Source organism: Haemaphysalis longicornis, unplaced genomic scaffold, assembly GCF_048455015.1.
Source record: "Haemaphysalis longicornis isolate Haplotype H1 unplaced genomic scaffold, Haemaphysalis longicornis Haplotype H1 scaffold_14, whole genome shotgun sequence".
Classification (NCBI taxonomy): Eukaryota; Metazoa; Arthropoda; class Arachnida; order Ixodida; family Ixodidae; genus Haemaphysalis; species Haemaphysalis longicornis.
Genome location: NW_027526245.1, coordinates 20,709,043 through 20,736,923, shown reverse-complemented (window position 1 = coordinate 20,736,923; position 27,881 = coordinate 20,709,043). Strand labels below are relative to the sequence as shown.

The 27,881-nt window shown below is 52.4% G+C and overlaps 1 protein-coding gene across 1 annotated transcript in view; it reads right to left on the bottom strand.

Annotated features, from left to right (window-relative positions):
* LOC144165191 (microtubule-associated serine/threonine-protein kinase 3-like) overlaps nucleotides 1-21,583 on the bottom strand; it is a 156,084-nt gene extending 134,501 nt beyond the window's left edge. Inside the window, exons 1-4 of the mRNA XM_077695303.1 lie at nucleotides 21,309-21,583; nucleotides 20,661-20,713; nucleotides 17,193-17,396; nucleotides 11,476-11,637 (exon numbers count right to left, since the gene is read on the bottom strand). Coding sequence (XP_077551429.1) covers nucleotides 11,476-11,637; nucleotides 17,193-17,396; nucleotides 20,661-20,713; nucleotides 21,309-21,342 — 453 coding nt within the window. The 5' untranslated portion in view covers nucleotides 21,343-21,583. The remainder of the gene's footprint in view (nucleotides 1-11,475; nucleotides 11,638-17,192; nucleotides 17,397-20,660; nucleotides 20,714-21,308) is intronic.
* Nucleotides 21,584-27,881: the final 6,298 nt, after the last annotated feature.

Sequence of the window (27,881 nt, the reverse complement as noted above, 5' to 3'; positions counted from 1 at the left end):
GCGATGCCGCGAACTTGAGTGGGGATTCACTTCTCTGCACTTGAGTTCGTGTCGAGCTCCTCTGCTCATAACTCTATGAGTAGCTTGACTTGCGTGGCTGGTTCGGCCCCCGACGAGTGCAGCGGCGGGTCGAGCAGCCGGAACCTGTGCTCGGGTATCTGTCCTGACTTCCGCCACAGGCCCCGACATTCCTGACCATCATTGCGGGAAGCTGCGACGCCGTGCAGACTTGCATCGAAGCAGAACCGAACTATCTTGCGGTTCTGTTGCTGACACACCCTGTTCCTTGCAGCGTCCAACCAAAAAATGTCTCGGAGGCTGTGAGATAGGGAGTCAAGCGCCAGATTCTTCCAGACGACACTTTCCAATAGAAGTCAGAGCCTATCAAGACGCTAACACGGTCGTTCGAGAACGTTTCCGACAGGTAACGGTCCGCCGCGCATAGATCGCGTGACTCCAGTGAGCGGAGAAGCTCGTCGTTGACGGGCGGACTGGTGACGATACAGATTTCTGGAACTTCTAAAGCGTCGACCGTCACGACCTGGTCATCATGCTGGCTTTTCAGGGTTACTGAGACGACGTTGCGCTAAAGGGTTTTCTTTGGACGGGCATGGCCAAACGTGATCAGGGAGAGCCGCTCGGCTCTCTTGATGGGACAGGCCAGGGCGCGGGAAACATCGCGGCGAATGAACGTGCGCTGGCTTCCGGTGTCGAGAATGACACGCAGCAGCAGCTGACCTGTCGGGCCCTTCGCCCAGGCGCGTGTAATCTGCTGGTATACGGGTGCGAGCTGCGTGGCGCTGGTCGATGCGGAAGTGACTAAAGGCGCCGCTCTCGACACTCCACCGTCTAGACCTCGATCCAAAAGAGAAATCCGTCCTTCGTCTACGGGTTCTTCGTGCGTAATGCCACACAGGGACGTCAGATGCCGTCGTAAGCACCGAGCGCAAACAAGCCTTCTAGCGGTGCGGCAAACACGGGCGACATGGTTGCGCTTCCCGCAGCAGAAGCAGAGCCTGGCAGCTAGCAACCTTCCCCTTTTCTCGCCCGTTGTCAAAGGCGCTGTGCACTCGGCCAGCTCGTGGTCGCATGCAGTGCAAAACCGACACGACAACCGGCGTGGATTTGAAGTGCTGTAGGCAAGAGCGGCTTCGCAAACACACCAGGCAAGGCCATGGCGGGTTCTGGACCCAAGTTGGAAGTTGGGGGCTCGCGTTTTTCGTGAGGGCGTCGCTCTGGAACCCTGGGATGGTCGAAATGGCCTTCCCCGCGGACTTCTATCTGAATGCGCAGGAAGTCCAGTATCTCGTTCACTTGCTTCGCCCTTTCCGACGAGCTGGCTCTCTCGCTCACTTGCCTCGCACGTCCAGACGAGCTGGCTGCTCCGTCCGACGAGTATGCCTCCTTAACCCTCTGCCGGTACAGGATCTCGAGGTCGGGTGGCAGGGCCTTCATCAGTGCACAATAGAGGACCACCGCGTACTCCGTGGCCGCCACCTCCAGACCCTTCAGCGCGTTTACACAGAAGGATATCTGGTAGTAGAGGTCTCGGAGTTTTTCGACCTCTGCAGAGCTCCGCACAGGGGTCAAGACGAACAAGCTGTCAATATGGTACTGAACGAGCAGGTCGGCCCCGGCCCAGCCAAAGCGGACGGTGAGAGTGCTTATCGCCACTCCGTAGTTGGCCTCCTTGAGTCGGATCCCTTCGACTGCTGCCATGCCTCTGTTCAAAAGTGTGTTGTCGTCATTCGATAACACGATGCTTTTCGTGCCCCTAATTCTGCTTGCCAGCACTCGAGACGGAATGCGCGGGTCGGCAGGTGTTATTCCTGAGGCAATCCCATTTAGCTGTGATTCATGCGAAGGATTCTGAAAGGCTGGAGGCTGGCGCTCGGATGTCTTCAGAGTCAGCGGTACTGGGTCGGAACGCTTGAAAACTTTTGATGCGTGCGTTGAACTGTCGGGAGCCGGTAACGTGTGCACGGTGCTCTTGGGCTCTCGCAGCCCCTACAGAGGCTTCGGCGATGCCGCGAACTTGAGTGGGGATTCACTTCTCTGCACTTGAGTTCGTGTCGAGCTCCTCTGCTCATAACTCTATGAGTAGCTTGACTTGCGTGGCTGGTTCGGCCCCCGACGAGTGCAGCGGCGGGTCGAGCAGCCGGAACCTGTGCTCGGGTATCTGTCCTGACTTCCGCCACAGGCCCCGACATTCCTGACCATCATTGCGGGAAGCTGCGACGCCGTGCAGACTTGCATCGAAGCAGAACCGAACTATCTTGCGGTTCTGTTGCTGACACACCCTGTTCCTTGCAGCGTCCAACCAAAAAATGTCTCGGAGGCTGTGAGATAGGGAGTCAAGCGCCAGATTCTTCCAGACGACACTTTCCAATAGAAGTCAGAGCCTATCAAGACGCTAACACGGTCGTTCGAGAACGTTTCCGACAGGTAACGGTCCGCCGCGCATAGATCGCGTGACTCCAGTGAGCGGAGAAGCTCGTCGTTGACGGGCGGACTGGTGACGATACAGATTTCTGGAACTTCTAAAGCGTCGACCGTCACGACCTGGTCATCATGCTGGCTTTTCAGGGTTACTGAGACGACGTTGCGCTAAAGGGTTTTCTTTGGACGGGCATGGCCAAACGTGATCAGGGAGAGCCGCTCGGCTCTCTTGATGGGACAGGCCAGGGCGCGGGAAACATCGCGGCGAATGAACGTGCGCTGGCTTCCGGTGTCGAGAATGACACGCAGCAGCAGCTGACCTGTCGGGCCCTTCGCCCAGGCGCGTGTAATCTGCTGGTATACGGGTGCGAGCTGCGTGGCGCTGGTCGATGCGGAAGTGACTAAAGGCGCCGCTCTCGACACTCCACCGTCTAGACCTCGATCCAAAAGAGAAATCCGTCCTTCGTCTACGGGTTCTTCGTGCGTAATGCCACACAGGGACGTCAGATGCCGTCGTAAGCACCGAGCGCAAACAAGCCTTCTAGCGGTGCGGCAAACACGGGCGACATGGTTGCGCTTCCCGCAGCAGAAGCAGAGCCTGGCAGCTAGCAACCTTCCCCTTTTCTCGCCCGTTGTCAAAGGCGCTGTGCACTCGGCCAGCTCGTGGTCGCATGCAGTGCAAAACCGACACGACAACCGGCGTGGATTTGAAGTGCTGTAGGCAAGAGCGGCTTCGCAAACACACCAGGCAAGGCCATGGCGGGTTCTGGACCCAAGTTGGAAGTTGGGGGCTCGCGTTTTTCGTGAGGGCGTCGCTCTGGAACCCTGGGATGGTCGAAATGGCCTTCCCCGCGGACTTCTATCTGAATGCGCAGGAAGTCCAGTATCTCGTTCACTTGCTTCGCCCTTTCCGACGAGCTGGCTCTCTCGCTCACTTGCCTCGCACGTCCAGACGAGCTGGCTGCTCCGTCCGACGAGTATGCCTCCTTAACCCTCTGCCGGTACAGGATCTCGAGGTCGGGTGGCAGGGCCTTCATCAGTGCACAATAGAGGACCACCGCGTACTCCGTGGCCGCCACCTCCAGACCCTTCAGCGCGTTTACACAGAAGGATATCTGGTAGTAGAGGTCTCGGAGTTTTTCGACCTCTGCAGAGCTCCGCACAGGGGTCAAGACGAACAAGCTGTCAATATGGTACTGAACGAGCAGGTCGGCCCCGGCCCAGCCAAAGCGGACGGTGAGAGTGCTTATCGCCACTCCGTAGTTGGCCTCCTTGAGTCGGATCCCTTCGACTGCTGCCTTCGCCTTGCTCGTCAAGTAAAATGTCAAATACTTGAATTTCTCGATTTGAGCCAAGGCGGGATTGCTATGAATGGTGGCATCGAAATGGTCCCGAATGCTTGCCAGCTCCGCCGGTTGCCCGAAAATGTCGGGATGTGCAGCTTGGGCAGCGCGGCCAAGCGCGTGCTGGTGAACGGGAGAGACCGCCGGCTGACGCAGGGTGGCGCCCGAGGCCTCCTTCGGGTGATCTCCCGTTCCAGAACCCCAGCGACATCGTGTGGAGTACCCGCAGGCCTTTTGGCAAACTCGACACGCGTCTGAATGTCCATCACCTTGGCGTCGTCATCCCACGAGGCAACCAGGTCTGCCTCGAAGTCCTCCTCGCTGACGCCCTCCTGTATCGAATTCTGATCGAGAGCCTTCATCTCTTCATACCTAATGTTGACGAGATTCAGAGGCCCTTGAAGAGCAACAGCAGGCGTGGCCGAATCCAGCAGCAGGGATTCAATTGCGGCAATTCCCTTGGTTATAGCGGCCCCAACCGCACCACGGTGGCGGCGGACCTTGTCCATGGCTGGAGACTCCCCAAAACCAGGCGACCGGGTGTCCTCGGCACGAGCAGCGGCGGCGGAAAGCATTCGACAACGAGGCCCGTGGAATCGCGCAGCCTCCCGGGAACCCAGGCCTTGCATCCTGGACGTCGGCGCCGCATATTGTCAAGTCTGCTCGTGGCCTCAGTCTCCCGGGTTTTGGCGCCAGAATGTCGCGGATAGCGACGCAAGGAAGGAGCCCGACAGCCGGTCGCCCGTTCGCTGGGCTGGTCACGCACAACTGCCACGAGCGCGAGGCGCGAGCTAGGCCCGTGCACCCGGGCCCGTGCGAGCTCCTTCTTTATTATAAATCACCAACACCGTGTTTTGATGGCACAACAATTTTAGCCAAGCACCGAGACAGACTCACGCGAGATGTTATTGAGGCGCATGCAAAGGCCAAGCAGCATGAAAGATGTATCAATTGTCCAGCTGTCCCCCTTTCTAAAAGAGAAGTTGCATATCTTGATCGCGCATTATTGCTGTGTCTGTCGTTTAACGTAGTCGTCAGTTCTAACTGGTTTTATTTCTTTCTTTCTGTTTGTGTTTATATGGCTGTTTTTCTTCAATAAAACCTTCACTTGCGACTCAGCGCCTTGTTTGTGTTTTCCCTTCTCTGTCTTCGTCTTGGATGCGCTGTTTTCAAGAGAGAAACACTGGTAGTGGGGGGTGACTTCAACGCTCCGCATCACTCGTGGGGCTACAAGAAAGACACGGCCAAAGGGAAAGACCTCATGTACGACGCGACGGAGCAGGGGTACACGCTCATCACGAATCCCAAGCAACCCACGCGAACAGGCCTCACCTCGCTTCAACGGGACACCACGCCGGATCTAACCTTTGTCAAGAACGGAGGAGAGGTGACGTGGCGCAACACCGGCAAAGACCTGGGAAGCGACCACTACATCAAGGAGGTCGAGTTGATCGGTAGCGGAGGTCGCAAGATCGAGCCCGAGTGGACGGATTGGGACGCGTTCCGGAAACAGAGAAGGGACGGCACTGTGGCGCAAGACATCGCCGATATAGAAGAGTGGACGGCGGGGCTGAAGGAAGAAATCAGAAGAGCGACCAAGAAGATCGAGACCGGCGAGGACATCACATGCGTCGATAGCAAGCTGGCGCATCTGCTCGAAGCGAAGAAGTCGATCAAGGAACGCTGGAAGAAGCAGCGGTAGAACAGAAAACTGATGAAGAAGATGGCAGAACTGAACCGGGCAATCGCGAAACACAGTGCGTTGCTCTGTAGACAGCAGTGGGACGACGTGTGCAGCCGCATCGACGGCAGCCTTCACCAGGGCAGGGCCTGGTCCCTAATCAGACACTTGCTCGACGAGACCACGACCGAATCATACCAACAGAACCGCATGGCTCGGGTCATGCACGAGGCCGAGAAGAGCCTCGGCAGGGACGAGCTGATCAAGCGTCTATATGACAAATACCTGCTGGAGACAAAGACCGAGCAGCACCCGGAGTATGCGGGAGCTCCCAACGACAAGTTAGACCGAGACATCGCGACGGCCGAGGTCGTGACCGCCCTGCAGGAACTGAACACCAGGTCAGCGGCGGGACCCGACGGGGTCTCGAACACGGCGCTGAGGAACCTGGACGACCCGTCGATCGAGGCGCTGACTCGGTACTACAACCAGTGTTGGCGAAGCGAAAGCTGCCGGACCAATGGAAAAAGGCCAAGATGGTGCTGATTCCGAAACCGGGCAATCGCTGAACATCGAGAACCTGAGGCCCATCTCGCTGACGTCGTGCGTGGGGAAGGTCCTCGAGCACGTGTTGGCGAAACGATGGCAAAATTACCTCGAACAGGAGGGACTGTATCCGGACTCGATGATCGAGTTCCGGAGGGGCCTGAGCACTCAAGACGCGATGTTGCAGTTGAAGAAGGAGATCATCGAGAACGAGACGAGGGACAGCAAGGTGATCCTGGGCATCGACCTTCAGAGCGCCTTTGACCGGGTGAAGCACTCGGCCATCCTGGCGCAGGCGTCGCGGCTAAACATGGGAAAGAGAAGCTATGAATACATACGAAACTTTCTATCGGACCGCAAGATCGCCTTGCACGCGGGGGAGATCAAGTTACCGGAGCGACGCGTCGGCAGCGTGGGCACGCCTCAAGGCTCTGTGATATCACCCTTGCTGTTCAACATCGTGATGATACAGGTCGCCGAAGCGGTGTCGAGCGTCAAGGGCGTGAGATACACGATCTACGCAGACGACCTTACCCTGTGGACGACCGGCGGCACGGATGCCGGTATAGAGATGAGGTTGCAGAAGGCGATCTCGGCCATCGAAGAACGACTAGACGGAACGGGTCTGCAGTGTTCGCCGTCCAAGTCCGAGCTCTTGGTATACTCGCCTCGAAAGGCGGGATAGCAGCCGCCGCCCTCGAGGGAGTGTGATCGCATGGAGCTGATCACGAAGATGGGCCAGAGAATTCCCGAGGTTTCGGAGATCAGAGTGCTGGGCATGCTGATCAGCAGCAACGGCAGCAAAGACAACCTGCTGAAGAAGCTTGCAACCAAGACGGCGAGTACCCTGCGTCTGATCCAGCGAGAGAGAGAAAGACGTGCTTTATTTGAGGCCTGTGCGAGAGCACTCTTGCTGTCTGCATCAGTGCTGGCCTGTGAGGGTGGTTGAGTCGTCAGGGAGGGCGGGTGGGATGGTAGGAGTGTCTGTGGTAGGTACCCAATACGCCTCTTGGACCCTCGTCGGCATAGACAAACGCGGCAAGAGAGGTCCATAACAAAGTGAGCGTAGTGATGTTTCGTGTTACTGGTAGCACCCAGTCGAAGTACGTCGTCGGGCGAATGTCTTACGGACGTCCGTAGGCCTTACGGACATCCACCGCCACCACAGTCCGTGTCTGTACCGCTGACTGAGCACTGAGGACCTGGTGATGCAGCATGAGCAGGATATCCTGCGTGCTTAGGCCTTGACGGAAGCCGATTTGATGCGAGTGAAACGTAGAAGTTTTCTCAAGGTGCCAATTGAGGCGCTCTAGAACCATGCGTTCAACCAGTTTACAGAGGTTGCTCGTGAGGGATATGGGTCTGAGATTGGCAAGGTCGTTCGGTGGTTTTCCGGGTTTGACAAGGGAGTCACGCCAGGCATCTGGAAACGTGCCGGTCTTCCAAACCAAGTTAATACCGTCTAGCAGAAGGTGTAAGGAAGATTCTGGTAGGTTCCGTAGTTCTGCGACGGTGACGTTCTCCAGGCCTGGAGTGCTACGAGGATTCGCCTTTGCCAAAGCTGCGTGGAGTTCGGTCATAGAGAAAGGTTTATCTAAGTCTGCCAGATTTGTAGAAAGGTGATCGTCAATCTTCTGTGGTACTGAGGTCGTAGAATATATTCTCGGATCAGGCGAAGTCGCTGGCTGGGGGAAAAATACATCGCCTGCCTGGAGGGCCAACTGCGCTTCCGATATTTGCAGGCGAAGGGCGACCGCTTGGGCAGCGGTTCGTTTCTTCGATTTTCCTTACCAGCTACGGAAAAGGCGCCATATTTGGGGCCCACTCATATTTCCATTAAAACGCGAGCATAAGTCACGCCACCTTTCCGAGGCAAGCTTAGCGGCATAATCACGTGCCTCAGCCGATATACCGTTGAGGCTTCTTGATGAGATATACTTCTTGATGAGATGTACACCAGCGCTGAAGATCAAGCTCGACATGTGGAAAACGGCTGTCGACTAAGACCGCTGCGTTACCATCGTAAGTGAAAGGCTGCATCGACGCGATTCCCACCGGCTTGCGTGACATGCGCTGCCGCCGTGGTATTGTGGGTCGCAGATATGTGTCGTAGCCGGGTACTGCAAGGTTGGAATCTCGCGTTTCTTGCAGGAGAAAAACGGTCGGTCGTGTCCATGTTCGATACCGGATGAGGAGTTCCGCTTTCTTGCGAGCGAATGTTCTGCAATTCCATTGAAGGATCCATGGTGCTTGCCCTTGATGTGGTCGAGGTGCTGTTGCAAACGACTGGCTATTATCTCCCATTGTAGCGGCGAAGAAGATTTTTCGTCGGCTGAAGGAGCTGACTTTGTTGGTCAATAATGGCGTTGATAGTGGCTGTCAATTGCTTCTGGCTTTCCTCTATGCGCTCCAGGTGATGAATGAGTATTTCGACCGGTTTAGTGTATGCCGGGTTTGGGTTAGGACTGAACGACCTACCGGTGCCTTCAGGAGACTTGGAAGCGTTTGAAGCTTCCCAAGGAGATTCTCCTGTGTTTACCTTCTTTCCTGAAATATGCGCAGCACTTGAAAGGACTGTATCTTGACCAAGTAAAGGTGGAAAGTTATGGTCGTTCTTGTCAAATGGTAATGATGGAGGTGATTGAGTGGGCGAGGGATTCTTGCGAAGGCAAGCATTAGTTATGCCTGGGGCCACGTGATCTGGCATTGCAGAGTCATCGATACTGCCCATATTACTGCTACTGCACTGTCGAGAACGTCTTGGCATCTTTTTAAGGTTGAGGTCAATCGGTGCACCCAACAGACCAGTCGTCAACGAAGCTTGTGTCGTCACTTGGAGAAGTTTGGCTCGAAGGTTTTGCGTCGCCGCTTGGCGGGCCGGGCACCTCGGATCTGTCGCCAGATGCTTGCCCCGGCAGTTCTTGCAAACTGGTGTTACTGTGAGCGAGCATGTGTCTAAATCACTACTGGAATCATGCTGTCGGCCTCCACACTTGGTACAACGCTTTCTGTGTGTGTTTGGACACACATCTTTGCGGTGACCTATGTCATGACACAGAGCACAAACTGGAACGCGTGGTTTGTATGGGTGTACTTTGACTTGGCCTAGGCCGAAGGTCATCGCGGTCGGTAATGTGGGTCCTTGAAACGTGACCAGTACTGTGCCATTCCTGCCCATCGGTCTGACCGCAAGAATTCGATGAGTTTCGCATTGTAAACGTTTGTGCAGTTCAGACGAATCGCAGCCAGTGAGCCCATGCAAAACCCCACGGGAGGCATTATCAGGTGCGGGTTCATACGTTTGCACCGGAATGTTTTCGTCTGGTTGCACACGGAGGCCACGCATCTGTAGTAGAGCATCCCTGACATGAGCACTGGTAGTGGTGAAGATAATGGTGTTAGAGCGTGGTTGAAGTTTGTACTGAAAAAATCCCGTGAAAGCAAACTTGCGGTGCATCTCCCCAATGAGGTCATCGAGGCGTATTCTTGGTACATTGGCAAGGCGATATTGTTGCCTAGGACGAAGGACAACTATATAATGTTTCGGTGATGGAGTCGACAAAGCTGAAGTGAAGCTAACCTTACCAGCGAGTGTCAACCAAGAAGGCGGGCATGCGTGAAGGGCTAAAAAGCCTGGTCCAGTCCTTCGCGATCAGCCACGTGGCGTACACGGTGGCGTGCCACACGTGGACGCAGACCGACAAAAATAAGATCGACGCCATGATCCGTAGATTGTACAAGAGGGCACTCGGACTGCGCGAGTCTACGAACACCGAGAGGCTGTCGCAGTTGGGCGTCCACAACACGGTGGACGAGATCATCGAGGCGCAACTGGAAGCGCAGCGAGAGTGGCTGGCGGAGACTAAGACGGGCAGAAGCATCCTCGAGACCCTGGGCTACGGCTACCGGGTCACAGGAAGACACCTCCAGGAACTCGACGAGAGTGTGCGCGAGAACGTGCGGGTGAGCCCCATCCCGAGGAACGTGCACCCGGAGCACAACCAAGAGAGAAGACGGGCGAGAGCAAAGTTTCTCGTCGAACAGTACTGCGGGGACACGCGGACTAGGTACGTTGACGCGGCGGAGTACGGGCAAGGAAGATACGCGTTGGTGACTGTGAATGCACGCACAGGACGGGTTTCCAAGTCGGCGAGCGCGAAGTGCGAGAACGCCACCGAGGCCGAGGAGATCGCCATAGCACTGGCGATGTCTGAGGGATGTTGCGACACAATCCTGAGCGACTCGCAAGAGGCCGTCCGCAACCTGGAAAGAGGTCGAGTGAGCGGCAAGGGGGCTAGAATTATAGAAAGATCGGGAGTTGGAGACGGACTCAGTGGCTAAGGCGTTGCGCTGCTGAGCACGAGGTCGCGGGTTCGATTCCCGGCCGCGGCGGCCGCTTTTCTGATGGAGGCGAAAAGCAAAAACGCCCGTGTGTACGAGATTTCGGCGCACGTTAAAGATCCCCAGGTGGTCAAAATTAATCCGGAGCCCTCCACTACGGCGCGCCTCATCGCCTCCGTTGCGTCGGCGCGTAAAACCCTACAATCAATCAATCAGTTGGAGACGGAAGACGAGTGGAGGTCAGATGGATCCCTGCACACGCAGGAAACTGCTCATCGTACGCGCCGAACCACAACGAGACGGCCCACATGGAAGCGCGCGCTATCACTCACCGCGCTCCCAACGTGGGCACTCGTCCTGAGTGGGAGTGGTGGACGGAAACCAAAGACAGAGCCAGGGGCTACGGCGAAACACTGAAGACCCTACGTCTGGCCAGACGAGCGTACCCGCCGCCCCACCGGGAACTGGGTCGCGAGGAGGCGATACATCTAAGAAGACTCCAAACGGCGTCGACAACGTCGCCGGCCTCCTTACACCAAATGTACCCGGACGAGTACCCCAGTGACCAGTGCAGTTTGTGTAAGAAAGGACCGGCCAACCGGTGGCACATCATGTGGGACTGTGCCACCGACCCAGACGGCGCGCACTTCGAAGAGTATCCGGAGGAACTCCAGAGAGCCATCAAATCTACAAGCAAGACAGACCAGTCATGGGCCATCCAGCATGTCTTCGCCGCGCTCGAAAGGCACGGGCTCCGTAAAACGGGCTTGTGACGAGTAGGGTCGCAGAAGAAGGCGCGACGCCAGGCCACGTCGAGGCGGAGCCGTAACCCGGCTCCTGCCTACTGCAGGGTTTGTTTTAATAAAGTCCTTTCCAGTCCAGTCCACCATGAACATTCACCAACTTGCCCAGTTCACCGCACTCGTAAATGAGAGTTGTATCAGAGCGGGAAACCGGAGCCGGTGCGGTACCGGGTTGGCGACCGCCACCACTGCGCATCCGCATGCGCAGGTGTACCAAGCGTAGGTGCGCAGGTGTACTGGGACCGGTTTTCTGCTCTGCTATAACCCTGCAATGTCACTGTCGTTAACCACTTATTTTTCGGGCGCAACGCAGCTCCCATACCCGTTCGACCCTGTTGACGATGGCATCGCCGATGGCCACCCAGTCGGTGACGATGACTTCGGCAACCTTCTCCAGAGACGTGGCCACCTCGCCCACGATGACGATCAGCTTCCGCACGGTGCTGCCCAGCTCCTTGGCGATGTCGCTGTTCTTCTTGATGCACTGCGACCACGGAAAAGGCCGTCACCGCACTGCCGTAGCGGAACGGCGCCCCTTCCCAAATCGCCTGCGACCAAATGAAGCCAAGCTAAACGCTTCGCTGCCAAGCGTCTCCTCCAAAGTGACGTGTGATGCCACTTCGCGGAATGCAGAATCTTAATTAGGCGTGGTGCGCCCCGAACATAAAGCACCCCAGTGGATGCCAAATAACCATTAATAATGCAAACAACGCGAAACAAAAACAATCATTGAAATTTACAATAAAGGATCGCATAATGATTGAAGCGCTACGACTCTAGAAAAAAAAACAGGATGGAAATCGCGCTTAAGCCCTTCCTATCACCAAGCGACGCCCTCCACCCTAAAGGGCCACATAATCATTTAAGTGCACTTGTGCCCTTCATAGAAGAGGCAGCGGTGGCGTAGAGGTAGAGCATCCGCTACGCGTGCCGGACTGTGGTTCTAATCCCGGTGCCGGACCAGATTTAAAAAAATCCGCGTATTGATGCAATTGCACAATGGGGCTTTGGGTGCGGCCTGACCCCGGCGACCATTGCCGGTAACGCACTCCCTCACCAGAGCAGGATTGGCCACCCTGGTGTAGTAAAGGCCACAACCTTCCAAGAATACGCCAATTAACCCACGGCCCTCAGTCTCCAGTGGCTGCAAAGCAACTGACCACGGCGGCGGTCAGACCTGTGACGAAGCAGAGGGTGCTAAGAATCCCTGGATCCGGACAGGCCGCCAATAGAACCTGAACCTGGCAACGTTCAACCTTACCTAGCGAAGCGAGTCTAGAGGTGTTGCTCGAGGAATTAGAGGGCATTAAATGAGATGGAATAGGGCCTAGTTAGGTTAGGAGGACAGGCGAAGCCTTTACGGTGCTGAAAAATTGACACGTCCTATGTTACCGTGGTCTAGTGGACAGAAGAGAACTTGGAGCGGGATATATAGCCAATAAAAAGCATAACTGGACACATAGAAGAACACTATAGCATTAACGAAAGGTCAGCAGGTCTTGTAATTCGGCTCAATAAGAGGCACAAGCTCAAGGTGGTACAGGGCTACGCACCCACATCCAGCCACGACTACCAGGTAGTGGAACGCTTCTATGAAAATGTGAAATCGTCAATGGCTAAAGTAAAACCACAGTATACCGTAGTTATGGGGGACTTCAATGCTAAAGTAGGCAAGAATCAGGCTGGAGACAAGGCAGTTGGGAACTATGGTCTGGGCTGTAGAAATAGCAGGGGGGACCTACTAGTCGAGTTTGCAGAACGGAATAACTTACGCATAATGAATACCTTCTGTAAACGGGAGAGCCGTAAGTGAACCTGGAGGAGCCCGAATGGGGACCATAAAATAGATTTGAAATTATGCGATAACCTTGGGGTTGTGAAGGGTGTGGAAGTGCTCGGAAGGGTAAGGTGTAGTGACCACCGCATGGTAAGATCTTGGATTAGGCTAGATTTGAGGAGGGACCGCAACAAGCTAGTACGAAAGAAGCCGCTTAATGAGCTAACAGTAAGACGTAAAGTAGAAGAATTTAGGATCGCGCTGCAGAACCGATATTCAGCTCTTACCGAAGAAGCCGAGCTTACGACGCAGGAAGCCAGCGACAACCTTACACGCATTATCACGGAATGTGCTGTAGAAGTCAGGGGCACGATGGCTAGACAGAATACTGGCAAACTTTCCCAGGAGACGAAAGATCTAATTAGGAAACGGCAAACCATGACGATATCCACCCCAAAATACAGAATCAAACTAGCGGAGGTTTCGAAGTTAATCAATAGGCGTAAGACAGCTGACATACGGAAGTATAATATGGAGAGGATCGAATACGCTGTAAAGAACGGAGGTAGCCTGAAAGAGGCGTCTTGGCGTGGGGAAAAATCAGATGTATGCACTTAAAGATAAGCAAGGCAATGTCATCACAAATAGGGATAAAATAGTCACAGTAGCCGAAGAGTTCTATAGGGATCTGTACAGTAGCCGGGACATCCAGGATAATGCTGAACGAGAAAGTAGTTCAGAGGAGATAGACATCCCACCAGTAACGACCAAAGAAGTAAGGAAGGCTTTGAAAGAAATAAAAGGGGGCAAAGCACCTGGTGAGGATCAGATAACAGCAGACCTCTTGAAGGATGGCGGAGAAATTGTACTTGAAAAACTGGCAAACGTGTATACGCAATGCCTAATGACAGCAAGTGTACCAGAATCTTGGAAGAACGCGAACATCATCCTAATCTATAAGAAAGGTGACATGAAAGACTTGAAAAATTACAGGCCGATCAGCTTACTGTCAGTCATCTACAAGGTACTTAACTAGGTAATCGCTAATAGAATTTCTGCAACCTTAGATTTTAGTCAACCTAAAGAACAAGCAGGGTTCCGTAAAGTATATTCAACAATGGATCATATTCACACGATCAATCAGCTGATAGAGAAGTGCGCTGAGTATACTGAAGCCCTATATATAGCCTTCATAGATTATGAGAAAGCATTTGACTCGGTCGAAACCCTAGCAGTCATTCAGGCATTACGGAACCAGGGGGCAGATGAGCATTATATAAGAATACTAGAGGATATCTACAATGGGTCCACATTTACCATCATTCTCCATAAGGAGAGCAGTAAAATACCTATAAAGAAGGGCGTCAGACAAGGATACACAATCTCTCCAATGTTATTCACAGCATGTTTACGAGAAGTATTCAGAACCTTGGATTAGGAACAGGTGGGAGTAAGAGTTAATGGAGAATACCTCAGTAACCTCAGTTTTGCTGATGACGTTGCCTTGCTAAGTAAATCGGGGGACGAATTGCAAAGCATACTTTCCGCACTGGGCGAACAGAGTAGAACCGTGGGCCTGAAAATTAATATGCAGAAAACCAAAGTAATGATCAATAACCTCGGGACAGCACAGCAGTTTGAGATAGGTGGCGAGGCAGTGGAAGTGGTAAGCGAATATATCTACTTAGGCCAAGTTGTGACCCCGGGTCCCAACCATGAGGCAGAGATAATTAGAAGGATAAGAATGGGGTGGTGCACATACTGCAGACATTCTCAGATAATGAATGGAAGCCTACCATTGTCCCTGAAGAAGAAAGTGTATGACAGCTGCATCTTACCGGTACTCACCTACGGGGCAGAAACTTGGAGGCTCACTAAGAGGGTTCAACTTAAATTGAGAACGACTCAGAGGGCAATGGAGCGGAAGATGATAGGTGTAACATTAAGGGTCAAGAAGAGAGCGGAGTGGGTTAGGGGACAAACGCGTGTTCAGGATATATTAGTAGAAATCAACAAGAATAAAATGAACGTGGGCAGGGCATGTAATGCGAAGGCAAGATAACCGTTGGTCATTAAGGGTAACAGAGTGGATCCCTAGAGAAGGCAAGCGTTGCAGGGGGCGGCAGAAAGTTAGATGGGCAGATGAGATCAAGAAGTTCGGGGGGTATATATTGGTCACAGCACAGGACCGGGGTAATAGGAGAATAATGGGAGAGGCCTTTGCCCTGCAGCAGGCGTAGATATGGTGGTGATGATGATGATGATGTGCCCTTCATATTACCAGGCGACGTTGAACCTACGATCCAGCCAGCCACACGCGTGCGCCTTAGCTGGGTCCCCTGCATATCTTTAGTCTCCCGATACTCTGTATATGGTCAACATACATTTAGACCGGCCATAAAACAACGGGAGCCACACGCATTCGCTTACCTTTCCGACGGGGACGAGACAGGGCTCTGTAGGCAATCGCTGGTCAGATAATGGGCCTCCGTGGATTTTGTAGGTCTCGCATTCTTCCCAGGTCCCGACATCAAACAACGCTGTCGGAAAGGTCGACGCGAGGAAAGAGGCTGACATCGCGTAACACCTCATTAATTCGAATGTCTAGTGGGCCGAGAAGACCAGAGCCACACGTATTTTTCCCCGAATCGGGACTGTTTTAACAACGGAGCTGTTGTAGCGGCCTTTAACGTGTGCAGCCTAATGCGTAACGCGTTCAAAATACAAAGAAAATGCCTAGCGTTCGTGAGCGCGTGCTTCGCGGCAGCCCCTCCGCTCGCGCAGTGGCTCAGTTAGCAAAAAAAAAAGAAGCTGGCGAAAACCCCGAGGAGCTCCGCGCGTTGCCTAGCAACCAACACCGCCAGAGCTGACGCAACACCTGCAACACGGAACCTCGACGCGACTCCAGGAACGCCGCGCATGCGTCGTGCACGTACGCACCGCCGTTGTGCCCCAGATGTCGTCAAGCGCTATCGCGCATGTAGTGCTAGCATGAGGAACACGACGACATCGATGCATATTACAGTGCCCACTACTAGCACAGTGCAAAGCGACGACGGAACATGTAAATACGCAATTTCAAACTTGTACAAACGCATGGTGATGCGTCCTTCAGTGCTCACGTAGAAGGACATCCTGCAGCTTCGCTATGGCTCAATTGCCTTGCGTGACTTGGTGCAAGCTTCGCCAGCTTTTTCTTTTTCTTCAGTTCGCGTGCCCTTCGCCGCATCCCAAATTATGCGCTTCCTGCAGCGATCAAATATGATGGCGGAACGTACTGACTAGCGAGTGATAAAGAGGAGAGTCGTGCGGTCTGTGGAAACGTCGCGGTCGCCTCGCAGCGCTGTTACAAACAACTGGCGCTAGCGCACCGACTGCATGACCTCACGTGAGCATGCCTCCTGTGCCACAGTGAAAGCTTCGCGTTACGCCGTTTTGCATGTATGAGTTGGGTCCACCATTTTTTCTTCTTCCTTTCTTTTGTCTTCTCATTTTAATAGAAATAAAAGCTGGTCCTTACAGGACACCCTCAACGCACTATTCGCATCAATCGGTCTCTTCCATTTTTTTCCGAGTCCCACCATTGTTCTTTTTTTATAATATGCGGCGAAAAAAGTGCGGATGTTTTAGATTCAACGCATCTCATGCTCACCCCTCTGTCCTCCCTGCGTCTGTCCGGCATTGTCCGCACAGCTGCGCCTCTCCTCCTCTCCTCTCTCCGATAGCGAACACTCTCTCCCAAACAGCTGCGGGTTGGCGCAGCGCGCTCTCACTCCGTTGCTAGGCGCCGGCGGGTGGCGCTGCGCATGTGCAGTACTCTCTCTCTCCGCGCTCTCCTCTCCTTCGGATGCTGTGAATATAAAGCGGCATGCCGCACTCCTACGGTCTCAGTCGACGGTCGTCCGCGTTACGTTTGCGCTCTCTCGCAGTACTCGACGATTGCTCGAGCCCCTAACTGTGCACTTTACGGACCACAAGGCACTCATCCTCGTCTGCAATAAAAACCGTACCTGAGCATACGTGTACTGCATGTGCATTGCATGGTGAAAATGGAAAATTACGCCCACCTCCCCTTCGCGTGAGAATCCCTGCTATAAACGTAATCAATACGATGGCAAACGCCAATGGAACCCCCCATGAGATGCGTTGCATCACACCAGGGTTCCCGCGAGGGGAGGTGTGCGTAATTTTTACCTGAGCAAATTTCAGGTCATTTGAACTATACCAGGCGGCTAGTGTAGCACATATCCTGAGCTGCGTACCATATTATGGAGGCCCACCAAGTTCTCGACCATGTCGCGGACGTCCTGGTAAGTGATGACTTGCTTGTTGAGCTTGAGCAGGCAATCTTGCGCATGGAGTACGACCTCCTCTTGGCAGAAGTGGGACAGCGGTTCGCGCAACAGCGACACCCTGCTCTCGCGCTTGATGAAGAACTCGAGCAGCACCGTGGCCGTCTTGGGTATCTGCCCCGGATGCATAGCGGGCGCAGAGCTCAGTTGGTCGATCCCCGAAATCACCCGTGCGATACAGCTCTTTGTCGCGAAGGCGGTAGCAATGACGCCGCGCGCTCCGACCTGGCCAAGCGGTCCTTTTCGCATCGCCCAGGAAGCAAGGCAGGCGGGAGGGGAATGGTTCCTTTTGTGCACAACGTCAAGCAACTTTCAGAAAAACATTTGTTCGCATCTCCCATGCACGATAACGATACAAACAGCGTATTAGGCAGCATCGTGTTTTCACGAGAGACGGGACAGCCGTGTCTGTTCGTCGTCTTTAATTTTGACTAAATTTCAATATTAGAACTTGTGCACAGGAAAAAACATATCTAAAGTTAGTTTGCAGGAAACAAATTTGACTACCTTAAAAAAAGATCCCACAGCCGGTTCGGGCGGTAGGCACGTTGTACGAGTCGCGCAAAATTCGAAACTTTTACAGTTGAGCACAACTATTGCAGCCATTGCCCGGAGGCTTATTTTCTGCGAAGACTTTGCATATTTCCAAAGGAGTGGACATGCTAATTTTTAGTTTTCAAGTAATATTCTTTTTCATAAAAATCCCGAACTTCACATACTTTCAGAAATTTTCAAAATGTGGAAGTTGAAAACCTGTTTATCTGCATCTGTACACGCTATGGGGTTAATTTTTTTTTCGCCATCCTTTTTTTCATTCTTCATGCCAATATTAGTTTAAGGGGAACAAATGGTTCCTTATGAAAAAATGAGCTGCATTGCAGGTCAATTGCATATTTTGGTCTAATTCGAAAACAAATATAAAATAAGGCCTTCTTCGATTTCTTTTTTCAAACTTTCACAAATTGAAGCCAGAGTTGTTTTCTCACATGCATGAAAATCATATACTATTTTGCATATTTTTCGCTATAGAGCCCTAAATATGACCTTGTAGCTGTATTGCGGGGTGCAATAAAGTGGCCTGTAACAAACTTGTGGCTGCAACGTAAGGCGAGAATGGCGGGTACAAATAAAAAATCATGAAAGTGGAATGGAGGTGACCATTCTTTCCTGAATTAACCGTGAATGAAGTAACTACATTTTAACACTCAAAAGGAATGCTTTCAAAGTGAATTGCTGAAGCTAGCGCACTCACATTTTCTGGAGGCATACATTAATGCACTTGTCGCTGTTTTGTGTGCGTGCGTGCGTGTGTGTGAGCGCGCGCCCCGTGGTGACGCTCTCACATTAGCATGCAGCAAAGGCATGCTGGGCGACAGAGTGAAGTAGTGTTCCGGAGCAACGCCGCCTGTATAAACACTGCCTGACGCGTCGCCCGCCTTACAATGGGAGCGGTAGGGACGCTTAGTTCGGGCACTCATGCGGTATGTGACGCGCCCCGGCGGATGGGACGCTTTACGCCACTGCTCCCTTGACTGCTCGCGAGTGGCGAACACTTGCGATGCTGCCAACGGTTGGAGTGGAGCGCTTTCCTCAGTACCTACGGGAACGATGTGCTGTACAAGGTTGCAACAGTAACTCCCGTACGCCTAGCGTTTCACTGCACCATTTTCCTCTCATTTCCACAGGTAACGCGAAAATGTAGTACTGTTAATACGTGCACTGGCGTTGTGTTAGGGGACGTGGTGGTGCTTCGAAAAATAATGGGTCTAAAGCTTTGTTATGTAATAGTTATCTCTTGATTTCACCTCAGGTTGGCTCGGAGCAAGTGGTGTCAACTACTCTACGACTTCTCAGAGTGTTCACCCTTGGATTCAAACGATTCGCTTTAATTGTCTATCTCACTGCATTCTCTATTGCATTACAACGCTTGTAGTGATCGTTGCTTCCCGCACTTGTATACGCCAGCATATTTCCATCGCAGTACTGTCTTGTGCTGCTCCGTGCTGCGCTGCTGCCAGATCTTTCCTTCTATGTGTTTTTACATACTGCCGTGGCTTTCTTTTGCATTGGTTCATTTTTTTCTTTTTACTTATCTGTTGCGACACTTGCCTAAACAATGCAACCATGAAATTACCGGCGTGAATCCTGGGGGAAGCTCTGTGCTACTTGATAAGACGCCGGGACAGCTTAGATGTGTTATCGCTGCACTTTCGTGAATCGGCATTCCTGGCCCGGTTTTCTGCGTCAAGATGCAGTGCCTAGTTCTTTTCTCTTGTTTGGAAGTAGTTCTGCTGTTGAGGCTTTCATTGCTTGTAATGCTACGTGTTACGGGTAAAGCCAATTTTTCGGCTCGTAAGGAAAGTCATAATGAATGTAGTGCCCACCAGCATTTTGTACTTATTGTATACGTGCTGATTTTGCGGTGTGGTAAAGCTGTTTTATGTTTATGCTGGAATAAAATTCAAATGTCTTGACTATGCGTGACTATGCGGTATTTTTTCTTCTCTTAGAACTGAACCACACAAACCGAGCAAGCATTATATAACCTTGATCTAAGGCACGCACGCAACCAGCGTATGTGCGACGCAATTAAACAGCCGAGTAGTGGCGTTGGTAGAAATTTGTATCGGGGTGAGGAGTCGGCACGTTTTTGATGTGAAGGGGGGGTCGCGGAGAGTGGTCGAGCGTCATTTTGTGCTCTGCACCCCATGGCAGAAAAAAATTCCGGTCGGGGGGGGGGGGGGGGGGGGTACATGCTCTGTTCCCGGTTTGCCACCCACTGCGATCAAAATAAACAACCGATTGCTTTTGTATAGCAGTGGAAGGCATGAATACAGAATAAAGTTTCAGAGAAAATGCAATATGTTTTTATAAACACCGAGGCGATTCATACGACAGTATGCTCAAGTAAGTTTCTGTAGTTGCGAGTCTGTACTAGTCAGGCTGGCGTTGACTTGAAGCACACACGCCAAGGACTCGCCAACTTGCGTCAAATAGCAATGACATGAGCCCTCAGCGATCAGAGGCATGCTAAAGATATTTTGAAGTCGAATTTTCTCGCTAATGGTACCAAAATGACGTCACTTTTTGACCGGATGTTGCGTCACATCCGGTTTATTTTTTGTTCCGCCGGAAGTGTACCCTCCTATGGCGCTAAGCCCCATGAGCAGCTTGAGAGCCGCCATTTTCTGAATGTATGGGCTTCTATGGAAGCTTCCCTACCAGTTACATTTACCTCGGTGGCTGTTTGGCCATTTTTCGCTCACGCGTTAGGCAAGGATTATACAGGCGGCGTTGTCCGGAGAAAGTAATGTTTCCTGTCGGCCGTTCGGCGGGATACGCTGAAGTCAAGGTGCCATTAGCGACGTTCGCACTTACCCTCGGATAAAGCGTGACAAGGACTTTCGCCGACGCCTTCCGCGTGTCCAAGCCTGCAAAGGCAAAGAGCATGCGCATGATCGGCACCCAACGCTAGCACTTCGTATTGCTGCCAAGTAATGTCTTATCTGAAGTTTTCCACACCCAGGTGTGGGATGGGTGCAAGCAGCATGCCACGGTAGCGGCCGGCCATGAACTCGGCAAGAGTGCGAGCACCAGCTAGGTCACAGTACGTGAGCGATTATAGCTAAACGGCTGGCTTTTTATTGCAACAAAGCGTTTTATTAGCGCCCCTCTACATTCATCCATCCACAACTCAGATTTGGCAGTAAAGCAGGAATGTCGCGTACACACATTGCCCATGCGCCTCTGCTAAGCCTCAGTGCACGAGATTGCCTTGCACCTTTCGGCAGCATGTATTTTTAGACGATGTTCAGCCGAGCGCTGCTGACGTGAAAGCAGCAAAAAAGGTGCAAGTGTACAAAATATGTGCATTTCTCCTTTCGTGGCGCGCAGCCAGTACGACTTGTTCAAAGGTAGCAGGAATTAGCTAGCAAGAGTGCAGATTTCTCTCGGGGTGGATGAGAAATGAGAAACCTGTACTTGACCCCGAGGGAAACGCGCCCGCAGGGACGCCGAACAACGCACCCAGCTTGTCGCTCGAGGAGGCGGTGCCGGGCATGGCGTCCGAAGGGGTGCTCGAAGTGGCAGCCTAGAGGGAGCGTCGTGAACTGCACGCTGGCTGCCGGAAGCCGGTGCTAGCGTCGCGGACAGGTCCCGGGCTGCAGGGCCGCGTTACTCGAAGGCTGCTGTGACACGCGCGTCGTTTCTCTTCTGGCTTTTATTGTGATGACGATGGTGATAGTCACACACTGCAACGGCACGTAACAGCAAGGAGAAGTGACCAAAACTAAGCGGGCTGCTGCGCTTACAGGTGGTGAACAGGAATAAATTCCGACGGGCAATAGCCCATGTTCGCTAGGCACAAAAAGACGCGGACGAAAAGACGGGGGTAAACACAAACAGGGCGCCCTGGTTGCATTCACCTGCGTCTTCTCGTCTGCGTCTTTTTGCGCCCGTAGTGAACAAGCACTTAAACCAACTCGCCAGCTATCTGTTTTGATGAGAAATAACTACAAAAGATCCATTACAGCGTTTACCAGGGGATGCGACGCCCGTATCTACATAAGCCCGTTAAAAATACCCAACGTGAGTTATCGCTCATCTAGTCTGACAAAACGAATCTGTTCGAGATAAATGAAAGACCAAGTGGATTTCCGGAGGGCATCTCCCGATGGCTGTTATGTTTTCTTACGTTGAAAGATAACTTGTAAAGGTTCACTAATAACGCTAAGCGGCACCAATTTATACCACCTGCATGCCGTTCGCAGCCTCCGCGCGAAGGGAGCGAAAGAGCGAATAAATATCATCAGAGTATTTTTCTGTCAGATTTCGGCGCACGTTAAAGATCCACAGATGGTCAGAATTAATCGATCCCCCCACTACGGCGCACCCTATCGCCTGCGTTGCGTCGGCGCGTTAAACCGCACAATCAATCGGTCAATCAATTTTTCTGTCAGAAGTGGGGCCCTCAGTCGGAGGCTCCTTGTCTGACAGCCCGCCCCTCCAGCTGGTTGCGGTCATGCGGCGCACTCTTTCCTCCGTTGCTCGGAGTGCGCCTGCTCGTGCGACAGCCGTGCTGGTCGCCCGCAACACTGCCCTGTCCAGCGGTGCAGACTAGGGGAGCAGAGTTGCGCATCCATCCGCCATCTTGAGCTCCAGGTCGTGGAGGGGTGGCGAGGAGCGGCCAGACAAAAAAATGGGCCCATCTCCCCGCGAGAGGGACTCGAGTAAACGCGTCGCATAGGGGTGGGTGTATTGCGTTAACGTTTAGTGTTTGGGGGGTTGGTGCTATCACGTGTACACCACGCAGCTATCACGCCGCTAGCACGCCGCTGAGTCGCCAACGCACGCCGCTGACGACGTAGTTTGAATGAGTCAAGGATATAAGGCGCGTTCGTAGCCTTTCATTCTGTGTCGGTTTTGTGGCGCAGTGGGAAGAGCACCATGTACCTCGCGTTCCGCCCGCAGGGTCGTTGGATCGAAACCAGGCGCCGGTAACTGTTATTTCTTTTGATAGTGTAGGGGGAGGCTGGCTGCTGCGGACGCCGACGCACGGGTGACATCGTGAGTTATACAAATGCTCTGTATTTAAAACTGGCGCACGATTCTCGGCTGCTTATCAGCTGAGCCGCCGCCGCTGCGGCCGCTTCCACAACCGCCGATGCTCAGTTGAGCAGAACTGACTGAACGCGGGGTCTTGTGCGCAGCCCTGAAAGCGGGCTTTCCGGTCTAACTGGAACCGGCGACATGTGGCAGTCAGACGCGCAACTCTTCCGTTACGCGATATACAGGAACTCTAGTCCAGACTAATGTAGCGCGTCATGCCAGAGGAGTGGCGAAGCAGACTTGGGTTGTCTTTTGTGGCGAACAGAAAGTTTGGTAAAGATTTTATTTGAGCATGCCTATCTGCCGATTGTTTACTCTACAGTTATGCATGCACCGTATGCTTCTCTTAGCATCCAAATCGTTCCCCTGTGACACCATTAACGTGGTCGATACGTTCACGTATTATGCCCTGCTATAAGGCAGAGTGAGGGAGACTTTGTAACTTACACTGTTCTGTGTTCAGCTGTATCCGCCCTCTCCACCTATTTAATGCCAGTGACGGGCCCTTGGGGTACCCACATTACTTAGTAATTATTAATTAATGACCTCATGGAGCTTAGTTTCGTGCAGACGCGCAAGTGATCAAGGGGATTGCAAAGGCAAGGTGAGCAAATGACAAAGGCGAGCAAATTGCAAATGCGAGCAAATGACAAGGTACCATCTAACCGCTGCTTATCATCTGAGACGTAGATATGGCGAGGTGTGAAAAATAAATGGCAGCGTCCTTTTTGTTTGCAGTTTGAATAGGTGGTTTGAGAAAGAGAGAGATCAAACCTTATTTAAGGCGGCCCATGTCCGCGCTGCTGAGAAACGGGGCTCTGGTGGGCATAGAATGCGTTCAGGCGTGTATTCCCGCACGTGGGCAATGTGGCGGGCGAGGCGAGGCCAAAGGATGAAGTGAAGATCAGGCGGAGGAACGGCCCAGCTTACCCATGAGTACGGAATGTGGGATGGTAAAAGGGGTGGATTAAGAAAGTGGGGTGATAGCCTGGCGCGAGGCATAGGCACCACACACCCAGTGGCGTAGCCAGGGGGGGGGGCTGACCGGGCTTCAGCCCCCCCCCCCCTCCAAATGTTTCCGCCCGGCGCCGTGCTGCCTTGTATGCCTGGTACGTCACCTGTGAACAAAGCTGCATATCCTTCGAAATCGAAAGTGCCGCTATTAGAAACATTCACGACTCAATGTCTGCACCACGCATGATGCTTACACAAAACGAAGGGCCCGAGTCAGGATGATTGCGGAGGGGTGCAGCCCCAAAAGCGATGACACCTACGCGTAAGCTCAGCGCACGGGACGCCAAAGGCGTGCGTCCTGTCCCTTTATGTGTGACATGTCGCCACACGGAAAATAATTGGCCGGCCGAGTCGTTCTCAGCAGAGGAGATCGAAGTGGTCAAGGAGTGGTCTGCACTAACTCGCTGCGAAAAAAAGAGGAACCACCGGCCATTGATGGCTCAAGACTGGTACGATGAAGGCCCGAAAGGTAACAGACGATCTTTTTATACGCTTAAGCAGAACAACGTACAAATGGTAGTGGCAGACCATGACCACTCCATCTCCTAAAAACGGGGAGATCGAGCAGCCGTGCGCAGACATTCAAGACTCCTGCAAGGTGACTGGAGAATGCGATGCGGCCGCGTAATGGGTGAAATGTGGTTAAGCTGGATGAATGTCGTGCGTGGGCAGAGGGCATTTTGTGAGTGTGGCTAACAGCAAAATATGGCCCTCTTCCACGCGAACCCCTTCATTCTTCCCTTTTTCACGTTTCTGTCGAGCCCTAGAGGCTGTTGTTGGTGGTTCTATCTCACTACCCTAGCAACCACGGACGTCCGTCGGACGTCCGAAATACAGCTGAACAGCCAATGCCCAGCTTGGACGGCAACTGCACATCCATGTTTGGATGTACAGTTCAGGACGTACAGCGGACACCCAGACACGGATGTACAAGTGCGAATGACATCCGCCAATGGACGTACAAAGTTACTACGAAGCATCGAATACCGGCTTAAATTGAATATAAAAGCAAAAACGAAAAGCTACTTTACTTTTCAATTAAAAATATATTTTTCGTCAACATCCTGACTTCTATAGTGCAAATTTCATCTGCATATTAAGACTATTTTTTTTTTACTTTTTTGAAGCAGCTCACCGTATCCAATGGTTATCTCTTTGTAGGAGGATATATAAAAATGGAGAACCGCTAATGAATCATGTGAAGCAAGTTCACTGTGTTCATGTATGCCTGTCTGCCCGGTAGTGTGTTGGCCTCGTGCACTGCAGTATTCATTGTAGGAACGTCTCGTTATGCGATTCTGGAAATTTTTACTGAACATCCAAAATCCACCCGATTTCGGACGTCCGACAGGACATAGGAAGTGTTAAATCCGGACGTTCCACGGACGCACATGGTACGTCCATCGAAACTAAAACGGACGTCATACGGACGTCCGCTAGAGCCGGAATGGACGTACAGTGGCTGGCCGAAGGGCGTCCGGTGGTTGCTTGGGTACGGCGGACGGTCGCGTTACTGTGAAGAGTGCATTACGGCTGTTTATTTATAGTGCATTACTTGTTTTATTTTTTGTGTGTTAATTGATAGCTTGCAAGCATATATATTCCACGTTTTTGTATAGGGTGTATTCACAGGGCTTTGTACCGCTCGGCGGCGCTACCTGCACCACGTAATGTTTCAAACATCTGACGAGGTGCGAGGTGAAAGCTCCGACGCCCATCGTCCCGGGGCCCACCTGAATAAAACGGGCTCCAACAGATTCGGTACCGATTAGCCATATTATCGGTAACTTCTTCGAGGAATTCGTTGAATGAAGACAGACCGTCTTGAAGCATTGCCATAGCCGTCGCTTAGAAACGGCGAAAGGGGGAAAAACAACCGTCGCGCTTAATTGCTTTCGTCGTTCGGCCTGCTTCGAGTCTGCGGTTGTAGTAGACGTGAACAGCGCATGCGGAATTTCGCAGCGAAAACAATGCTGACTACCCGTTACGACAAGGCACTCTCAAACCAACGAATTAGGCAGAAAAAACGCCGTCCACACGAACGTTCTTGCCAGCACCACGCCGCAAACCACGTTTCGCGTCGGGAAATGCGCTGCCCGCGCGGCGGAGTGCAACCTCAAATATGGCGTCGTCGCCGCCGTGCAGGTAGCGCCGCCGCGCGGTCCAAAGCCCTCTGAATGCCATCAACCATAACCCCGCGCGCAATATCCCTTTGTTGTGTTCAGTGTATTTGCATTGCTATTGTGAAATATACATCTTGTGGCAACCAGAACAATGTGCAGCGAGTCCGGCGGTACACCTAGAACCATCCAAGTTCCCTCCTCCGACACAAAAAATGCCTTGAAATGGTAGAATAAGTAGAACCGAGATCGATTTGAAGGGAAAAAGGTCAAAGAGCCGGAGGGGAATATAGCTATCTTTAACCTCGTCTTTAGCCTTGTGTTTAAAACAGTCCCTGAAAGCCCTGTTCTGAATAGGCGTACGCTGGTGACAGCACCATGAATACAGAGGTGGCCCGAGCCTCAAATTGGAAGCTGAAAACCCGCGACATGTTCAGATGGAAAGAGGGGGAGAGAGATGAAGACGAACCAGCCGGCAGTGTAACTAACTTCTTTCTCTTTAGTTCCAATTAGGTAAGCTGCTGAGAATACTACAGGATTTCCCGCTCAATATAATCCAAACGCCAGTGAATATAATCCCAGCGCCAGTGAATATAATCCAGGTGCCAACCAATATAATCCAGGACTCACGCAGTGCAGAACACATGCCAGCGCTTTGAAATTTAGTTGGCAGCCACTGCAAATCCGGGCGCAGTGTATTTTCATCTAAGTTTAGACGAACTAGGTTACGTGACCAGTTTAAGCAGACGACCTAATAACTGCGCAATAAAACAGTCACGTGACTATCCAGCACTCTCGCCTAATTACTATATTGAATTCGAGGATGGTGTCGTGGGTATGAATTATAGCATTTAAATTGCTCACTTACTCGAAATTGTAGTGGAAACTGCCAGAATGCCTGTCTCTCGAAACCCAATACGGGCCCGAACGTGGGACAGGTGGCGCTGCTGGCGCCGTTCAACTCAACCGAGAAGTGCACCGTGCGGGCCGGGGCCGGTCGTTTGTTAGGGACGGAGTACATTTCACTGAGGGCGTAGCGGAGCCGGTGGGGAGGCGACTAGCTGCTCGGGCGGTAGCTTTTTTAGGGGGGCCAAGGGCATCTCGGAAGCTGGACTAAATAACAGGCATAGTGAAAATGCGGCAGGGACAAGCGATTGCGATCGAAGTCGAATGTACAGCGCAAAGGAAAGTACCAAAGTTAGCACACAGGGAGCACAAAAGCTTAGAAAGGGGCATGAGGTAGCAATGCAGGCGAGCGAGGAGGCAAGCGACGTCCCCCCGGTGACCGACTCTTATCCCAAACACCGGAAAAGAATTTACCGAAAGAAAAAGCATGGGGTGACTAAAATTAACTACATAAACATGCACGGTGGCAGATCACGGGAAAAATGGTTAGAGGTAATTCGCGGTCAACTAGAAAAAGAAAAAACTGAAGTATATGCCTTTACAGAAACTTTTCTTCGAGATTTAGAAGAACCCCCAGCAATGCATGAATATATATGACAAGGCTGTAACAGAACGGTAGGTACTAGAAGGGGGGGAGAGGTCGGCATGCTTATTCAACAGGGAGCCAATTGGCACAGAGTAAACGAAAACTGCGAAGAACATATGTGTTAAGGGCACGATAGCGGGAAGAGAAACGCTGTTGGGAGTCGCCTATCTGTGGTCAGGTGATAACATGGAGGTAAGCGAAAAGAATGAAAAACTGGTAGGATGCATTAAGCGGGACCTCGGTTAGTTAAGACAATCGGGAGAAGTGATTCTAGTGGGAGACATGAATGCCCACATTGAGGACCTGGACGGATACACAGACCGCAACGGCAAACTCGTACTAGATATGTGTGAAGAGCATAATCTC